The 16,415-nt window shown below is 42.6% G+C and overlaps 1 protein-coding gene across 1 annotated transcript; it reads right to left on the bottom strand.

Annotated features, from left to right (window-relative positions):
• Positions 1-13,858: 13,858 nt before the first annotated feature.
• Positions 13,859-14,670, bottom strand: LOC149198274 (uncharacterized). Its single transcript, XM_089408985.1, has 2 exons — positions 14,042-14,670; positions 13,859-13,925 (listed from the first exon to the last, which is right to left on the bottom strand). The coding sequence occupies exons 1-2, from the start codon at positions 14,668-14,670 to the stop codon at positions 13,859-13,861; spliced, it is 696 nt and encodes a 231-aa protein (XP_089265111.1).
• Between the last annotated feature and the right edge of the window lie 1,745 nt (positions 14,671-16,415).

Below are 16,415 nucleotides of genomic sequence, written 5' to 3'. Positions count from 1 at the left end.
AACTGGCTAGTTCTTCTGCATGATTTACTCCTTGAATTGCTCCTCATTTCACTTCACAACTGGCTAGTTCTATCCGGAACTTTTTGTAGGTGTTTATTCCTCTCATTGATCACCACTATGGCGCATTACCTTGGGATCTTCACCCAGTAATGCTATATCATGAGCATTGTAATCTATTTTCTAAATGAATCATTCTTTTTTGTTCTTTCGATTTTCTTTTAGTTTTTTTTGCTCTGCAAAGGTGTGTGTCAAACCTTTACTAGCTAGATTCATCTGTGCAGGTTTTCTAACACATTTACATGGTATCAGAGCTCACAGGTTGCTAGATAAAAGGTGCACCAGTACTTTATTTTGTAGGTATTATAGCTTGGAGATCGAAGATTGACAGAAAAATGGAGTTTCCCAAAGAATCGATCCTAATACCATACAAATATCATGAATGGAAGGACCAAATGGCTTGATACCTTCGTCAAAAAGGGTTATACAAGATTACCATGGTTGCAGAAGTGGAACCCACTTCAGCCATAGAGAAATCCAAGTACCTCAACCACATGGATGAGGCCCACAGATCCATATGCATGTGCATCTCCCCAGAGTTGCAGTTTCATCTATCTGCCTACAATGCTCCCAATGAGATTTGGAAAAAGGATGAAGAACTCTACGAGAAATAGGATGAGATGAAAGGACATCTACTCGAAGTGGAGCTGCTCTCATTGGATCCACAAAACTATGACATAATTCAAGACTTCTTCACCAAATATAATGATCTATCGCTGCAACTCAAGGGTTTTGGAATTGAGAAATCCAAGGAGGAGAGTCGCCAAGTTCTCTCTATTATGTCAAAGCTCAAACCAGAATACTTTGTCTTTGTGTCTACATTTCATTCAGTAAGGTTCGCAACAGGTAAATCCTACATTATGCCCCTTAAACTCATTGGCATGGGGGAAATCAAACCTCCAAAAGCGCATGCACTTACTGTGCATGATGGCAGCCACAATAAAAATCACAGATCTGATTCCAATCATAAAAATCAGCAGCAAAAAGATAAAGGAAAAGCACATTCCCATCCAAAGAAGGAAGGGTACACCAAGCCCTTCAATGACTCCTCCGGCTCCAGAAATGAGAAAGGGAAGAAAGGGGACAAATACACCTACTGTCACCGAGGATTCCATCTGGAATCCTCCTGCATGAAGAAACAAATTGAGCAAATGGCTGAAATCCTTCAGAAGCACAACCTTGGGGACCACATCCCTCGGGGCGCCAAGAAGAAAACTGAGGATCCACCACACGGGAAAGGTAACAATTTTCATGCTTTAGTTGCAACTAACTCTTCCCCTGATGCATGGATTATAGATTTTGGTGCATCACATCATATGGATGCTGCAAAGAAAGTCTATTCCTCTTTGGATGCATGCAAAGAACCTCCCATCCTCATGGGAGATGACTCACCAATTAAGGTCACCGGAAAAGGTAGAATGGAACTTTTACACATAAGTTTTGAAGATGTGCTTCATGTTCCAAAACTTTCGGTAAACTTTATTTCAGATTATCAGATCACTCATTCTAGCACCAGAAAGAGAGTGGAATTCATTCCAGATGCAGTGAACATATATGACCTACATAGCAGCTCCAAAATTGCAGCCAGTGAGGTAAACAATGGAGCTAGACTGTATACATTTTCTGAATTTATTGAATCTGAATCCTCCTTATTGCTTACACATGATGATGATAGTAGTAGGCTTTGGCACGAGAGGTTTGGTCACTTAAATTATAGGTATATGCAACAGCTAAGCAAGCATGAGATGGTGGAAGGCTTGCCAAATATCAGTTTCTCCAAAGGAGTTTGTGAAGGCTGTGTCCTTGGAAAACATCCTAGAGAAAAGTTTGACACCGACAAGACTCATAGAGCATCCTTTCCTCTAGATCTGATCCATAGTGATCTCATGGGGCCTTTTTCTCATCCTTCCATCAACAAAACAAGGTATGTGCTTACATTTATTGATGATTTCTCACGGTATACTTGGGTGTATTTTCTCAGGGCCAAATCTGAAGTTTTTGTGCACTTTCAAGATTTCAAAGCACTAGTTGAAACACAGTCAGAGAGAAAGATCAAAGCCCTCCATATAGACAATGGGGGGGAATATGTTAACACAAAACTTCAGAACCTTTGCCTTGAGTCTGGCATACAGTTGCAGCACACAGTTCCATACACTCCACAGCAAAACAGAGTTGCTGAGAGAAAGAACCGATCTCTCAAAGAGATGGCTTCTTGCATGCTGCATGCTAAGTCACTCCCTCATAAGCTATGGGCTGAAGCACTTAATTGTGCTAACTACATCCATAACAGATCTCCTCATAGATTTGTCAAGGATCAGATCCCCTTTGAGGCTTGGAGTGGCACTAAACCGGAGGTCACCCACTTCTATGTTTTTGGCTCTCAAGCATGGGCCAGGATCCCCTCTTAAAAGAGGAAAGCTCTTGATCCACAGAGCATTGAGTGCATCTTTGTTGGATACCCTGATGGTGTGAAGGGATACCGACTCCTGATTTCCTCTACGGACAAGCTCATCATTGAGCGAAGTGTCCAATTTGAGGAAATTCTCTCGCATGCACCTCAATTTCCGCATGCAGACACCTTTTATCTACCTCATGACCGAGATGATGACTCAGTACACTTAGATGCAGATACAGAGCATGCAAATTCTGAGGTAGAGCATGCAAATGCAAAGACAGAGTCTTCAGACACAAATCTAGTGCATGCATATGATGATCCACATCCAAACCCAGATCGGGCTTCCAGCAGTGAATCAACTTCCCCTATCATAAATCAGAGAACAAGGAGCTTAAGTGAGATATATGCACAAGGCCACCCAGCTACTAGAAATGGTCTTGTGGGGGATAATTTTGATCCGTGGAGGAACAACTCAGAGTTTATTGAGCCTCCTCTTGCCCTCACTGCCACTGAACCAATGCCATCCCGGCATTGTCATTTGGTTCAGTCTTCCGATCCGCGGTCTTATGCTAAGGCTGCTGGGCATCCCTCTTGGGAGTTCACCATGGAGGAGGAGTACAACTCCCTCCTCGAGAACGAAACCTGGGATCTGGTCCCCCTTCCTTCAGGAAGGAAACTTGTCCGATGCAAACGGGTCTACAGGACCAAGAGTGCTGCAGATGGGCAAATCACCAGACATAAAGCTAGGCTAGTGGCCAACGGCTTCCAGCAAGTGCATGGCATTGATTATGATGAGACCTTTGCTCTAGTAGCAAAGATGGATTCCATACGCCTTGCACTTGCCATTGCGGCTGCCCAGGGGTGGGAAGTACATCAGATGGACATGAAGAATACCTTTCTTCACAGAGACCTATCTGAGGAGAGCTACGTGGAGCAACCACATGGTTTCATTCAGGATTCATCTTTGGTCTGTAGACTGAAGAAGTCTCTCTACAGCCTTGAGCAGGCCCCGAGAGCTTAGTATGTGATGATGGATTCTTTTCTTTTATCACAAAACTTCGAAAAATGTAAGTCTGATAAGAATGTTTACATGCTTAGGAAAAATGATTCTCTTCTTATCTTAGTTTTGTATGTGGATGATCTCTTGATCACCGGCAGCTCAACTTCAACCATTTTTGCAGTTAAGAGGGCCTTGCATGATAGGTTCTTGATGCTGGACATGGGTCCATTACACTTCTTTCTTGGTCTTGAGATCAGCCAGGATGCCACAGGCATCAAACTCTCTCAGGCTAAGTATGCATGGGATCTCCTCGAGAGATTTCACATGACTGACTGCAAGCCAACACCGACTCCTTTTCTGTCTAGGGTCCGCCTCAAGGTTGGAGGTGACACTCCATTAGTTGACAGTACTCTCTACCGACAACTAGTGGGGAGCTTACTGTACCTCACCCACTCCAACCCAAATCTCTCATATGCAATAGGGGTAGTTTCCAGATACATGCAGGAGCCGCATGAGATACACTAGAATGCTGCCAAGCGCATCCTCTGATATGTGTAGGGCACCATTACCTTCAGGATTCACTATGCAGTAGGCACTACATTGAATCTCCTTGGTCTCATAGATTATGATTGGGCGGGCGACAACATTGATCGCAAGTCCACCTCTGGATATTCACTCAGTCTAGGGTCTGGCCCTATTTTTTGGTCGAGAAAGAAGCAGGCTACTATTGCTCTCTCTTCAGCTGAGGCCAAGTACAGAGGAGTAGTCAACATCACCATTCAAGCTCTGTGGCTACAACACTTCCTCACTGAGTTGGGTGTCTAGTTCCACCAGCCCACTGTCATTTGGTGTGACAACCAGAGCACTCTTAAACTTTGTAGGGATCCAGTACAGCGGTAGCGGAAGAAGCACATAGAGATCCATATGCTCTACATCAGAGACTTAGTACATGATTGGGTCATTGATTTGCAGTTATGTCCTTCAGCAGAATAGACTGCAGACATCTTCACCAAGACATTCACTGAGCAGAAGTTCCGCTTTCTATGCGATCGTCTTGGAGTGAAGGACACAGTTTCTTAGCAACTGTCTTTTCTTCCTCTTTTCTTTTGATTACATTGTATTTTGAGGGGGGGTTTTCCCACGAGGTTTTCCCTCTTTCCTCAATTTTAATACAAGTTGCACTGTATTTTGAGTGACCTTTGGCCTTAGTTGCCAGGGCCCATTTTCAATTTTTCCTCATAGTGGTATTCAGGGGGGGTGTTGGAGGTACTACACACCTAGGACCTTCATTACTAGCACATGCAGACACTTAGTTAGAGCATGGGATTACATGCAAGATATTTTTTGCATGATTTACTCCCTGATTTGCTCCTTCTTTCACTCCACAACTGGCTAGTTCTTCTGCATGATTTACTCCATGATTTGTTCCTCCTTTCACTCCGAAACTGGCTAGTTCTTCTGTATGATTTACTCCCTAATTTGCTCCTCCTTTCACTCCGCAACTGACTAGTTCTCTCTGGAACTTGTTGTAGGTGTTGAGTCCTCTCATTGATCACCATTATGGCACATTATCTTGGGATCTTCACCCAGTAATGCTATATCATGAGCATTGTAACCTATTTTCTAAATGAATCATTCTTTTTTGTTCTTTCGATTTTCTTTTAATGTTGTTTGCTCTGCAAAGCTGTGTGTTCAACCTTTACAAGCTAGATTCATCTGTGTAGGTTTTCTAACACATTTACAACTTTTCACACTTTCGTAGCTGCTCCGCTCCACTGACAAGTCACGATGCTTGGAGTACACTACGACACACCCACTCAAAAAATAAATCACAACTTTTATGCTCTTGTTAAAACTCAGTATGTTGTTTGTAATTCTAATTTCAGAAATCGGCTACGGGAAAGTCTTTGCCACACTTGACATTTACAAAGACAAGTCAACTTCAATAAAACCAATAAAACTAATTTCTTTATTAAAAAAACCACACTGGAGCTCTTTGAATCCTCTAAAATTAGCATACACGAATGGGAAATCATGTTACTCTCCAAACATAGTCTTTTCTTCCAAACTAAAATTATGACGCTTTCTTCTTTTATACGCAGTGGTTATCACGATGACAATTCTGGCCATCGGACACCTAGACGAGAATGGACTATACATGATCCAGTTCACAACCTTTGCTCTCTCCGACTTTGTCCGAGCATAGGGGGTGCTGACAGTGCGATCAACCTGGGCAGCTCCTTCTCATGCATTGAACGGATACGATTTTTCTCAATTCTGCAACTCAATTCCGTTGGCTACACACTATACCAGGCTCTATTCGACCACCGGCTCTGTAACTCTCTGTAACTCTATTCGACCACGTATAGCAATGGAGTCTCACAGAATAAATTTTCTATACCTCACTAACTGGCTCTGATACCAATTCCGTTGGCTACACACTATACCAGGCTCTATTCGACCACCAGCTCTGTAACTCTCTGTAACTCTATTCGACCACGTATAGCAATGGAGTCTCACTGAATAAATTTTCTCTGGCTCACTAACTGGCTCTGATACCAATTGAAGGTACAGATCAGAGTACAACACAACCTACATAATTCACACACACAACTTCGGCTACTAACAATAGTATGCAGCTACAGTTGCCTTACAACACTCACTAGAATACCTTGCAACTACTGCATACAGACTATGCTTCATCTCAATTTATATAAAAACTGAGTCGGTTAATTTGCTCTTTCGATGCTGAATAGTTTGAGGCGGTGATGGCTCTTTGAAAGTTGAAGAGATCATTACGGTGGCACTTCTTCGACGTAGGACAAGTCATGACAGTGACGCGGTGTTCGGTGAATAATCTGTCAAGCAAGTGTAATTATTTCCAACAAGTCATCCACATTTCATCTTTTCATTAAAATTTGTGTTATTTTTGGACTTCATGGTTCAGCTTTACTTTTCCTTTCACACTTCTGCCTCTGGTATAATGTCCTCTGCTTTTACAATATTTTACAATTTTTTTCTTGAATCTTGAATCTCACTCTCCATTACAATTTTATAATGAATATTAAATGAAATTTTATATTGAAAACTGAATAAAAGACATAGGTTCATTGAACTGAATATCTCGTTCAGAAATATATGTGCTTCTGCAAAATCCCAATTCTCTTAATGAAATCTATCTTCTACGAGATCCCCATTTTCAAATGGACTCTATCTTCTATTTCATTATGATTATTGGACACGATGAATGGATGGAAATGTGTAACAATAGCATACGTGATAAATTTTAGTAGATTTTATAGTGAATTTTTCGAATTTTTTCATTATTTTTGGTAAATTTTCAAGTGTATTTTGTAGGTATTTTCTTCAAATGAGGAAATCATCATTTTGAATTTTTTATTTGCATGATCCGAATGCTTAATTTATTTTGATGCTAAAAGTATAATTTAAATTATAAAATATAAAGATAAATTATATTACATAATTTTAAAATAACATAGCATTAAATTTAGTTATAAATTAAATATAACGGTTAGGAAATTTGGATAAACATAAAAAAATTATTTATTTTATTGAACATTAATGATAATAAAATGTGGATACTAAAATGCAAGTGAATTTATTGTTCTTATCCCTCTCTTTTAGCAAATGCATTCTTCCTTTTGTCTCCAACCTTTTTTCTTTTTCTTCTCATTGAACTTGGAGTTAGGTTTTTCCTTTGGGGAATTATTCTTTGTTGAATATGTTCCATTTGTGTTGTGAAATCTTTTTTCAATAAAAATATCTCCAAATGCTTATTTATTTCACTCTTTTAAGAAAGATATTTCCTCAAATAATTAGATGTCAACAATAACTCTTGTAGACATCAACATAAACCATGTTAGATGTCAACAATAACTCTTGTAGACATCAACATAAACCATGTTAGACGCTCTAACAAGTCAATGTTGCAACTACTCCATGTTGTAGTGGTGACAACTCTCTTCTACTTTTTGGCAACTCCTCTCTTCTACTTTGGGGCAACTCCTTTGTTCAAATTGCATTGGGACTATGAGTAGTAGCAACTCTATTGTACTTTGTGGCAACCCGTTTGTAGTTTATTTTAGCTTGTTACTGAAACAAGTAGTGTATATTAAAATTAATATTTATAGAAACCCTTTATAATAGATATATAAAGACTCTTTTTAATTCTTTTAGTATAAAATATGTATAAACTTTTATGAATACTTTAGAAAACATTATTATATTTTATAATTCAACATTTTTATGATATTTATCATTATCTTTGTATTTTATTATTGAAACAAAATGTAACATGAAAGCTTCATTAATATTTTCTTACTCCTTTTTGAAATTTAATCCTAATATAAATTTTACTCACTAAACAAATTGTATTAAAATAGATTTAAAATTTTTATAATTTTTTATTAATAAACTATTAATTTTTAAAATACAATAAAGTTGTCAATACTGAGTCTTCCCAACATAGTTTGAACAATGGAGTTGCCCCAAAGTAGAAGAGAAGAGTTTACCCAAAGTAGAAGAGAGTTGTGCCACTACGCTAGGGAGTTAGACTAGTTAGATGTCAACATAAAGTGTGTTAGACGTCAATAGAAACTCTTTTAGACGTCTAACTAGTCAATGTTGGGGCTACCCCCTATTTTAGTGGTGGAAATTCTTTCTACTTTGTGACAACTCCGTTGTTCAAACTAGGTTGGGATTACTTTTAATTCTTTTAATATAAAATATGTATAAACATTTATGAATACTTTAGAAAATATTATTATATTTTAAGATTTTTATGATATTTATCATTATCCTTGTTTTTTATTATTGAAATAAAAAATAACATGAAAATTTCATTAAGATTTTCTTACTCGTTTTTGAAATTTAATCATAAAAAAAATTACTCACTAAAAAAACAATATTAAAATAAATTTAGAATTTTTAAAATTTTTCATTAATAAACTATTGAAATTGTTAATTGGTTTCTTCATAAAATATGTAACTCACATATTAAATAGATATACCAAGGTTATGATAAAACGTACTATTATTAGAAACTAAAGAAAACAAAATTTTCAATTCCTTGACATATACCTTAGGAATAATATACTTTTAAAAGTATATTAATTAATGTATGAGTAGTTAAAATAGCAAAAAAAAAAAATGTAAATAAAATGTTAGTTTAAGAGAGATTTGTTGAAGGAGTTGGTTGGGTCTTTATGTTAATGATAGATTTCAACTTGGTATACTTCATGAGCAAGAGATTAAAGTGCAATTAGGGTTCTATCTAGTTTCATGTATGACATTGAGCTAGATACTACTTGTAAGCACATGACCTCAATCATGACATTATGGAACATTGACATTCTTGTAAATGTTTTTTTTTTTTCTCCGTAAAAGCTATCTAAGTCATATATTAACTGTACAAGTGAAAATTACAGACAGTAAGACGAGACTTCCAGGGCCTCTGGTAGCACCCTGGGAACCTTGACCAAAATTCTGAAGGCTCCCGCTCAGGGGAAGCCTTAACAAAACCAAACAGACCATGCACGCACTTAACGCTCCCACGCAGGGGCAGCACCGGACCAAATATGCAGAAACAGTATTAGAAATCAGCGGGCTCCCATCGGAGCCCCAGGAAGAGGACCCAAAACATTACTGCCCACGCAGGGGCTAACTGCCAAAAGGGACTGACTCAACAACCAGACAGAATTGCGCATGACAGAAGCGCTCGACGTGGACCAATTGAAAGTAAGACCAGACCAGCTACCAGACAAAATTACATATGGCAAAGATGCAAGCATCAGCTGCCAGCCAGCAAAACGAAAATGCAAGAGAGAAGTACCCGTGTCAGCTTTAATCCTTGAGATGAGTTGAGGAAGAAGGAAGGGACGCGAAGTAGGCATCAGCTTCTTCAGCGAGGCTTTTGTCCTCCACAACATACGCCCAGCCATCTCCCTCTGGTCGACCCTCCCACATCTTTCTCCATGTCTCTTCATCAATTTCCGAAGGAGCTGGTCCCACAGGAGGAAACGTTTCGAGCGGTCCAGCCTCAGATGCTGGTGGCTCCATAGCTGAGCTTTGTTCCCCTGCTTCCTGTTCTCCTTGGTCAATTTCTTTGCCTTTGCCCTCCGCTTGCTTCTTCTGTAAGTTTTGAGGGGTGGTCTCCCCATTTCCTTCCAGAGTTCTTGTGAACATGACTGAGATGTGGGCACTGAGCCCTGGGTTGCTCTCAGCACTTGGCAATGTGAAAACCACTGAGCCAAAGGAGGGAAGCTCTGATTTGTCCTCATTAGCGCTTCCAACCTCCAAAAACTGACTGATGGGGAGTGGGGTAGCTCTGGCTCTCCTATGGCAATAGCAGCAGCAGCAGTGGTGATGCTCATCCACTGCTGGAGCTCGCGAGGAGGAGCCTCTTGCTGGACCTCTCCTACATGGCTGTCGTTGACGGAGTTTAACCATGGTGATACTGACTCTGCTCTTGTGTGTGTGCAGGTGAGCTTGGAGTCGAAGACAGAGCCAATTACTTCCCAGATCTCTCTCTGGTGCCCAATTTCCTCTCTGAGACCCGTTCCTTGGTAGCAAGGTGGACCAATTCCAGTTCTCACCCTGCAATTGAGCCAAATGCCACCGTCTACATGACCAGCAACCAGAGAGGCTATGGCAGTGACAGTGACCACGAGAAACCCGGCGTCGAGGTGAACGGAGCTGCCACCGCCTCGACTCTCTGTAATTTCCTCTCTCCCAAAATTCTTCAGACAATAATTCCTTGCGCCCTCCATCGCGCCTGATAAGCTCTGCCTCATGCCCTCGAACCAGGCGCGCATTAAGTGCCTTATGCAAATCCATAAACCTACCACCCTTGCCATTAACTGCATTAACGCAGCTGGGGGGTTCATATTAAGGTTGACGGCCTTCCCCTGGTGGCCGTATTGTTTACACGGGGCAGCCCATGCGTGGCATGTGGCGTGCCCATCTCTGCCGTCCCGCCACCCGCATCCGGGGTCTCATTGTCCCTGTGGATGAGACTCTCACATTCTTGTTTTCTTTGATTATTTGGAATGATATTCAGGTATCCCTCAAGGCAGGCCTGATCTGAGTCAACCCCTATGTTGGCAAGAAGATCAGCCACTTTATTACCTTCTCTTTTAGTGTGATGAAAAGAGATGGCATTGTAGTTGCCAATTTCCTCCGCCATGCTGCTGAGTCTGGCCTCTAGTCTCCAACTATTGGCTATTTTCCTGGCCTGCGATCCATTCTGGATTCGAATGGCCATGTTTATGAGTATTTGGGAGTCCCCCTCCACTATCAATGGTTGAAGATTGTGTCTCCTTGCAGTGAGAAGTCCTTGCCACATGCCCTCCAGCTCTGCGGAATTGTTGGTGTCCCAACCTAGGTTGCCAAAGTAGATCTGTTGCGGTGTTCCGTGGTGATCTCTGATGATTCCTCCAAATCCTGCAGGTCCCGGATTGCCCTTGGATGCGCCATCAAAGTTGAGCTTGTATGAATGAATAGGCGGGGCCTCCCAGTTTCCCTTTTCCTTGCCGTTGCTATTTGCTGCTTGCTGTGTGGTTGGTTCTTGTGTCAGTTGCAGCCCCCAGTTTGATAATATGTTTTTCTCATTGTCTTCAGTTGGGAGATCTTGTTGGGTCCAGGACTTCAGTAGCATGGTTTCTTGGATGTTGGCGTGCATCCTGTTCCATATGTCCTCCTTATTCAAGCTACTGTTTTTGAATATGCGTCTATTCCGTTCCTTCCAAAGGTTCCAAAGGAGAAAACCCGGAATTAGGTTCCACAAGTGGTTAAGCAGGCCACTTTTGTAAGGGCTTTTAGGCCATTGCCTAATGGTATTTATTATGCCTCCCATTTCTCTGCAGCGCCTTTGACTTCTGAATTCTATCTTCTCCCATAGTTGAGTAGCAAGCGGACATGAGTCTAGAAGATGTTGCAATGTTTCTTCATTCTGAAAGCAGTTGTGGCAAACCGAGGGCCCATGGAAGTTGCGTTTCTGCAATTTGTCCCATGTAAGAATCTTTTTGTGTCCCACCAACCACAGAAAGTGAGTGATTTTGGGCCATATTTTGAAACTCCAAATTCTAGACCAGAGAGGATCAGGTTTGACGGGAGGATCTTCCAAAAGATTGTAGGCTTCAGAGGTGGAGTAAGAGCCCTTGGGGAGGTAGCCCCATCTGAGAATGTCGTCATTGTTGTTGTGCCTAATTCTTCTTTTTGCCAATTCAGTGTCAAGGGCCGCTGCTTCCTGCGTTCTGTTGGTGGTGATTATTTGGTTGCTAGAAAGCCATTTCCTGAAGCCGCTTCCCGTGTCCGAATTCCAGTATTGGTGGACTTTGGCATGCTGTTGCTCTTGCCCGTCTGGAATAATGGCCGCTGGTAGTGCATTGGATAGTTTGGGAAGTTGGTTCCATGCATCGTACCAGAATCTGGCATGTTGACCATTCCTTATTTCCCAGAAGCTATGTTTCTGAATTAATTGGTGATGCTGCTTGGCCGCATTCCAAATGAGTGAACCTGTACTTGTGGGTGTGAGTCTAATGAGCTCTGTATGCGGCATATTGTTGGTGTATTTGGCGATCCAAATTCTGGCCCATGGTTTGTCCTGATTTGTTATCCATTGCCACCAGATTTTGGCGGTCATGATGATATTACTGTGCTCTGGGTCTCGGAGGCCAATTCCACCTTTGTGCTTGGGCTTGCTAGTGGTGTCCCATTTTACAAGCGCCCATTTATGGTTGGTAGCTGAACTTCCCCAAAGAAAATTGCGTTGTAAATTTCTCAGCCTTTTCAGGACCCATTTTGGAGCGGCTAGGATGGAGAAAAAGTAGAGTGGCATGGCTTGAAGGATGGCTTTAAGGAGCACCGCTCTACTTGCTAAATTGAGGGAGCGGTGTGTCCAAAGGTTCAGTTTATATTCCATTTTCTCAATAAGTCGTCTCCAAGCTGGTTGCTTTATGGCGGAGGCAGTGAGAGGCGCTCCCAGGTAAGTGGAGGGGAGAGAGGCAGTTTGAAACCCCAGAATGCGAGAGACAGCACGCTTGACAGAGGGAGGGGTATGGAAGAAGAAAATTTGGGATTTGGTGCTGTTGATTTGGGTTCCTGAAGCTTTTGAGAAGTCATTAAGCAGAGTTTTCAGACAAGAGGCTTCCTGAGCAGAGGGATGGCCATACAGCATGGTGTCGTCCACAAACTGCTGGTGGGAGGAGGCAGGGGAGTTGTGGATTGAGATTCCCCGAATATGATTAGCTTGCCTAGCTTGCTTGATGTGCCGACCTAGGCCCTCCGCCATTATCACAAATAAGAAGGGGGATAGAGGATCCCCTTGCCTGATGCCTCTGGAGGGCTTGAAGGGGTTAGAAGGCAGCCCATTGACAAGAATGGAAAAGTGGGAGGAGGAGATGAGGCTCATTATCCATCTTACCCAAGTGGCACAGAAACCAAAGGCTCTCAGCATGTTCTGAATATAGGCCCAGCTGAGTTTGTCAAATGCCTTGGATAAGTCAAGCTTGAGTAACATGCCTGCTTTTTTGGAGAGCTTGAGTGAGTGAATGATCTCATGGGAGAGTATTATACCATCCATTATTTGTCTGCCTTCCACATAGCCTGATTGCTCAGGTGAGATGATTTGAGGGAGAAGGGGCTTGAGCCTGTTGGCTATGACTTTGGTGATGACTTTATAGAGAACATTGCATAGAGCTATGGGCCTGAATTTGTCAGGGGTAGTGGAGTTCTCTTCTTTGGGAATGAGAGTGATGAAGGTAGAGTTTAGAGAGGGCAGCATCCATCGAAGGGCTCGAGATTCTTCTACAATTTGCCAAACCTCTACCTTAATCATATCCCAGAAAGCATGAAAAAAATCAGTGGTAAAGCCATCAGGACCAGGAGCCTTACCTTCTTTAAGCTGTGCCATTGCTTCATCCACCTCTTCGCTGAGAATCGGGCTCATGAGCAAATCGTTTTGTTCCTCCGTTATTATCCTGGGAATGTTGTTTGTGATTTTCTCGATAGCTGCCTTCCGATCCCCTGTTTGTTCTTGGTGGACTTGTTTGAAGTGATTGAGGAGGGTTTCCTCTATTTTCTCATGCTCCTCCTCTTTACCTCCCTCCTGGTTCTGGATGAATGAGATCTTGTTGTGCATTCTTCGTTGCACTGTTGTATTGTGGAAGAATTTGGTGTTACGCTCTCCTTCTTTGAGCCATCTAACCCTTGATTTCTGTCTCCAATAAATTTCTTCTTGTTTTCTTCTTTCTTCAAGTTGATTGTAGATGTGCTTTTCTTTTTCTAGTGTAGCCTCTGTATGCCCTGAATTGATGACTGTTTGGTGGAGAAGCTTGAGCTCCTGATTGAGTTGTTGTTGGGCTTCGAAGATGTTCCCAAAGATCTCCTTATTCCATTGTTTGAGGTGGCTTTTCAGGTACCTTAATTTCTGTTGGAGTATGAACATTTTGGTGCCTGCTGGAGGAATAAAAGAGGCCCAAATAGTTTTGACGAAGTCCTTGAATGCCGGGTGGGTTAACCAGAATCTTTCAAATCGAAATGGCTTCCTGGTGCTGCTCCCTGGTCTTTGCCATTGCAGGGCAATTGGCCAGTGATCCGATCCTGAGTGAGCCAGAATCTCCGCATTGAAATCGCCCCCGATGTGCACTGCATTGTCCGATATCAGAAATCGGTCCAACTTGGAGGCAATCTGATGCTTCCCTTTTCTGTGATTGCTCCAAGTGTAGATTCCATTACAAAAGGGCATATCAATAAGGGAGGCATTTAGGATGAAATCCTTGAAGTGTTCCACTTCAGGTTCCAATCTGGTTCTACCCCCTGTTTTGTCCTCTAGTTTGGTGATCATATTAAAATCCCCCGCCACAATCCAGAGAGGATGTTGTCTGTTAATACTGAGGGCCTCGATGGTGTCAAGGAGTATTTTTTTACTGCCTCCATCCTGTGGGAAGTAAACATTAGATAAGTTCCCATGAACCTTTGTGCCTATAATGTGAAAGGCTGCCTGAATGAGATGGTGGGCTGCATGGAAATCAGTGAGAGTTATGGCTTGAGTGTTCCAGGCTATGGCGAGTCCTCCCGAGGCTCCAGTCGCATCCACAGCCACTGATTGGCAGCCCGGCCAGGCCTTGGAGAGTATTCGACCCAGAGTAGCGCTATTACATTTGGTTTCTTGAAAGAAGCATATGTGCGGATTCTCCATCTTTATCATGTTTTTGAGCATTCTATATTTTGCAGGGCCGTTGAGGCCTCTAAGGTTCCAGGAGATGAGCTTCATTGATAATTGGGTTGAGAGGGGCTGAAGTATTTCGTAAGCTTCGCATAGTGGCCAGAATCCACTAGGACTTCTCCAAGCTCTATTGTTCTTTGAAGAACTGTTTTCCTTCCTCTCTTTTTGAAATCTTTTGGACGCAGTCTACCATCCCAGGTGCTTCCCGCTTGAATCCCTAACTGATGTTGTTGGTAGAATTTGGAGATGACCATCTCCAACTTTTCTAGGTCAGTTTCAGCGATGGATTCAAACGCCTTTTTCCTGCATGCTAACTCTAGTTCATTAATGTCCAGTCCGTGAAGGTCCACGTTTTCAGCTTCTTCCTCCATTATTTCTATGACACTGGTGTCTTCCTGTGTAGGCTCTGAAGTCTGGGCAGACTTTTGTTTCCCGTCTATCTCCATATTCTTGGGGGTATTCATCAGATCCTCCTGATTCCTGGATAAAATGGTTGGTATTATGATAGGGGTTTTCGAGTTGGGGGGGGGGGGGCTGGAGGGGGGGGGGCGGCTTGAGGAGGATGGGAGATCCGTTTTGCTGGGATTTTCCATGGATCGTTCTTCCGGAATGTTATTGAGGATCTCAAAACTATTCTTGGATGCTTGATCTTTGTGATTATTCTGCTGAGACTTTTGCCCGCTGGCATTTTTCCGGTGCGAGCGCCTTCTGCTTGTTACTTTGGTGAACCCATCTTGATTGGGCTTGGCGGAGGAGTTCTGAGACAGATCTGGGGCATTTAGAGGACAATCCCTGAATAAGTGCCCCAGAGCATGGCATCTTCTACATCGGAAAGGCACATGCTCATAGTCCAAGGGCTGGGTCCATTCCTCATCCCAGTGGGAGAGTGTTATCGACTCTGGCAGCGCTTCATTCAACCTTATAAAGACACATATGCGAGCATATGAAATGAATCTGCGGGATTTGGTTTCTTCAGCCGTCCTGATGTATTCTCCCACACCATTTCCAATTCTTCTGAGTGAATCTTCGTCCCAATATTCATCAGGGAGTCCATATAGTCGGATCCAAACTGGTGCCCAGGTTAGGTCTTCTTTATCTGGGTTAAATCTGGGTTTCCAGTCTCGCATGTACAGCCCTGCAGCATTGAAGAAATGTGGGCCTGTACCTAGCACCCTGAGTTTGTCTTCCACACAGTAGAAGATGACTGTAAAGAAGCCCTTCGGTCCTAGTTGAAGCAGGACATCTCCCTTTGGTTTCCATTTGGCAGCTATCCAACCATAGAGAGCTTTTTCTGTTGGCCATAAGCCTATGAATTTCCCTATAATTGCATGCTCTTTCATAAATTCTATTCTAGCATTTACCAGGTGACCTTGTAGTTCGATTCTGGGCCTCTCTGCAGCTATAGGTTTGCAGGTGGCTGAGGTGACTTTTGGCGTTTCCTCTTTGTCGTTTTTCCCTTTGTCCTGTGGTCCTTTGTCCTGACCTTGCTGATCTTCCGTATTGCTGTTCTCTTGCCTTGTGGCGCTTTCATTGTTCAGTATTTCTCTGCTAATCGATCCGAAGAAGAGGTCAGAGTCCTTCTCCTGCTGCATTGGGGAGGGCCCGGGCGCCCCCCGCTGCGGTGTTTCCATAGCGCCTGGCTGGCGCAGAGCTGAGGCGATGCGATCTCCGTGCCTGGAATAGGTCAGGGTTTGCAGGAAGCTCCTCTGTCTGGAGGC

Source organism: Pinus tabuliformis, chromosome 2_2 (assembly GCF_031772625.1).
Source record: "Pinus tabuliformis cultivar Carrire ecotype Pingquan chromosome 2_2, CPIR1, whole genome shotgun sequence".
Classification (NCBI taxonomy): domain Eukaryota; kingdom Viridiplantae; phylum Streptophyta; class Pinopsida; order Pinales; family Pinaceae; genus Pinus; species Pinus tabuliformis.
The sequence above is the reverse complement of the archived record's forward strand: the minus strand, read 5'-3'. Positions and strand labels throughout refer to the sequence as shown.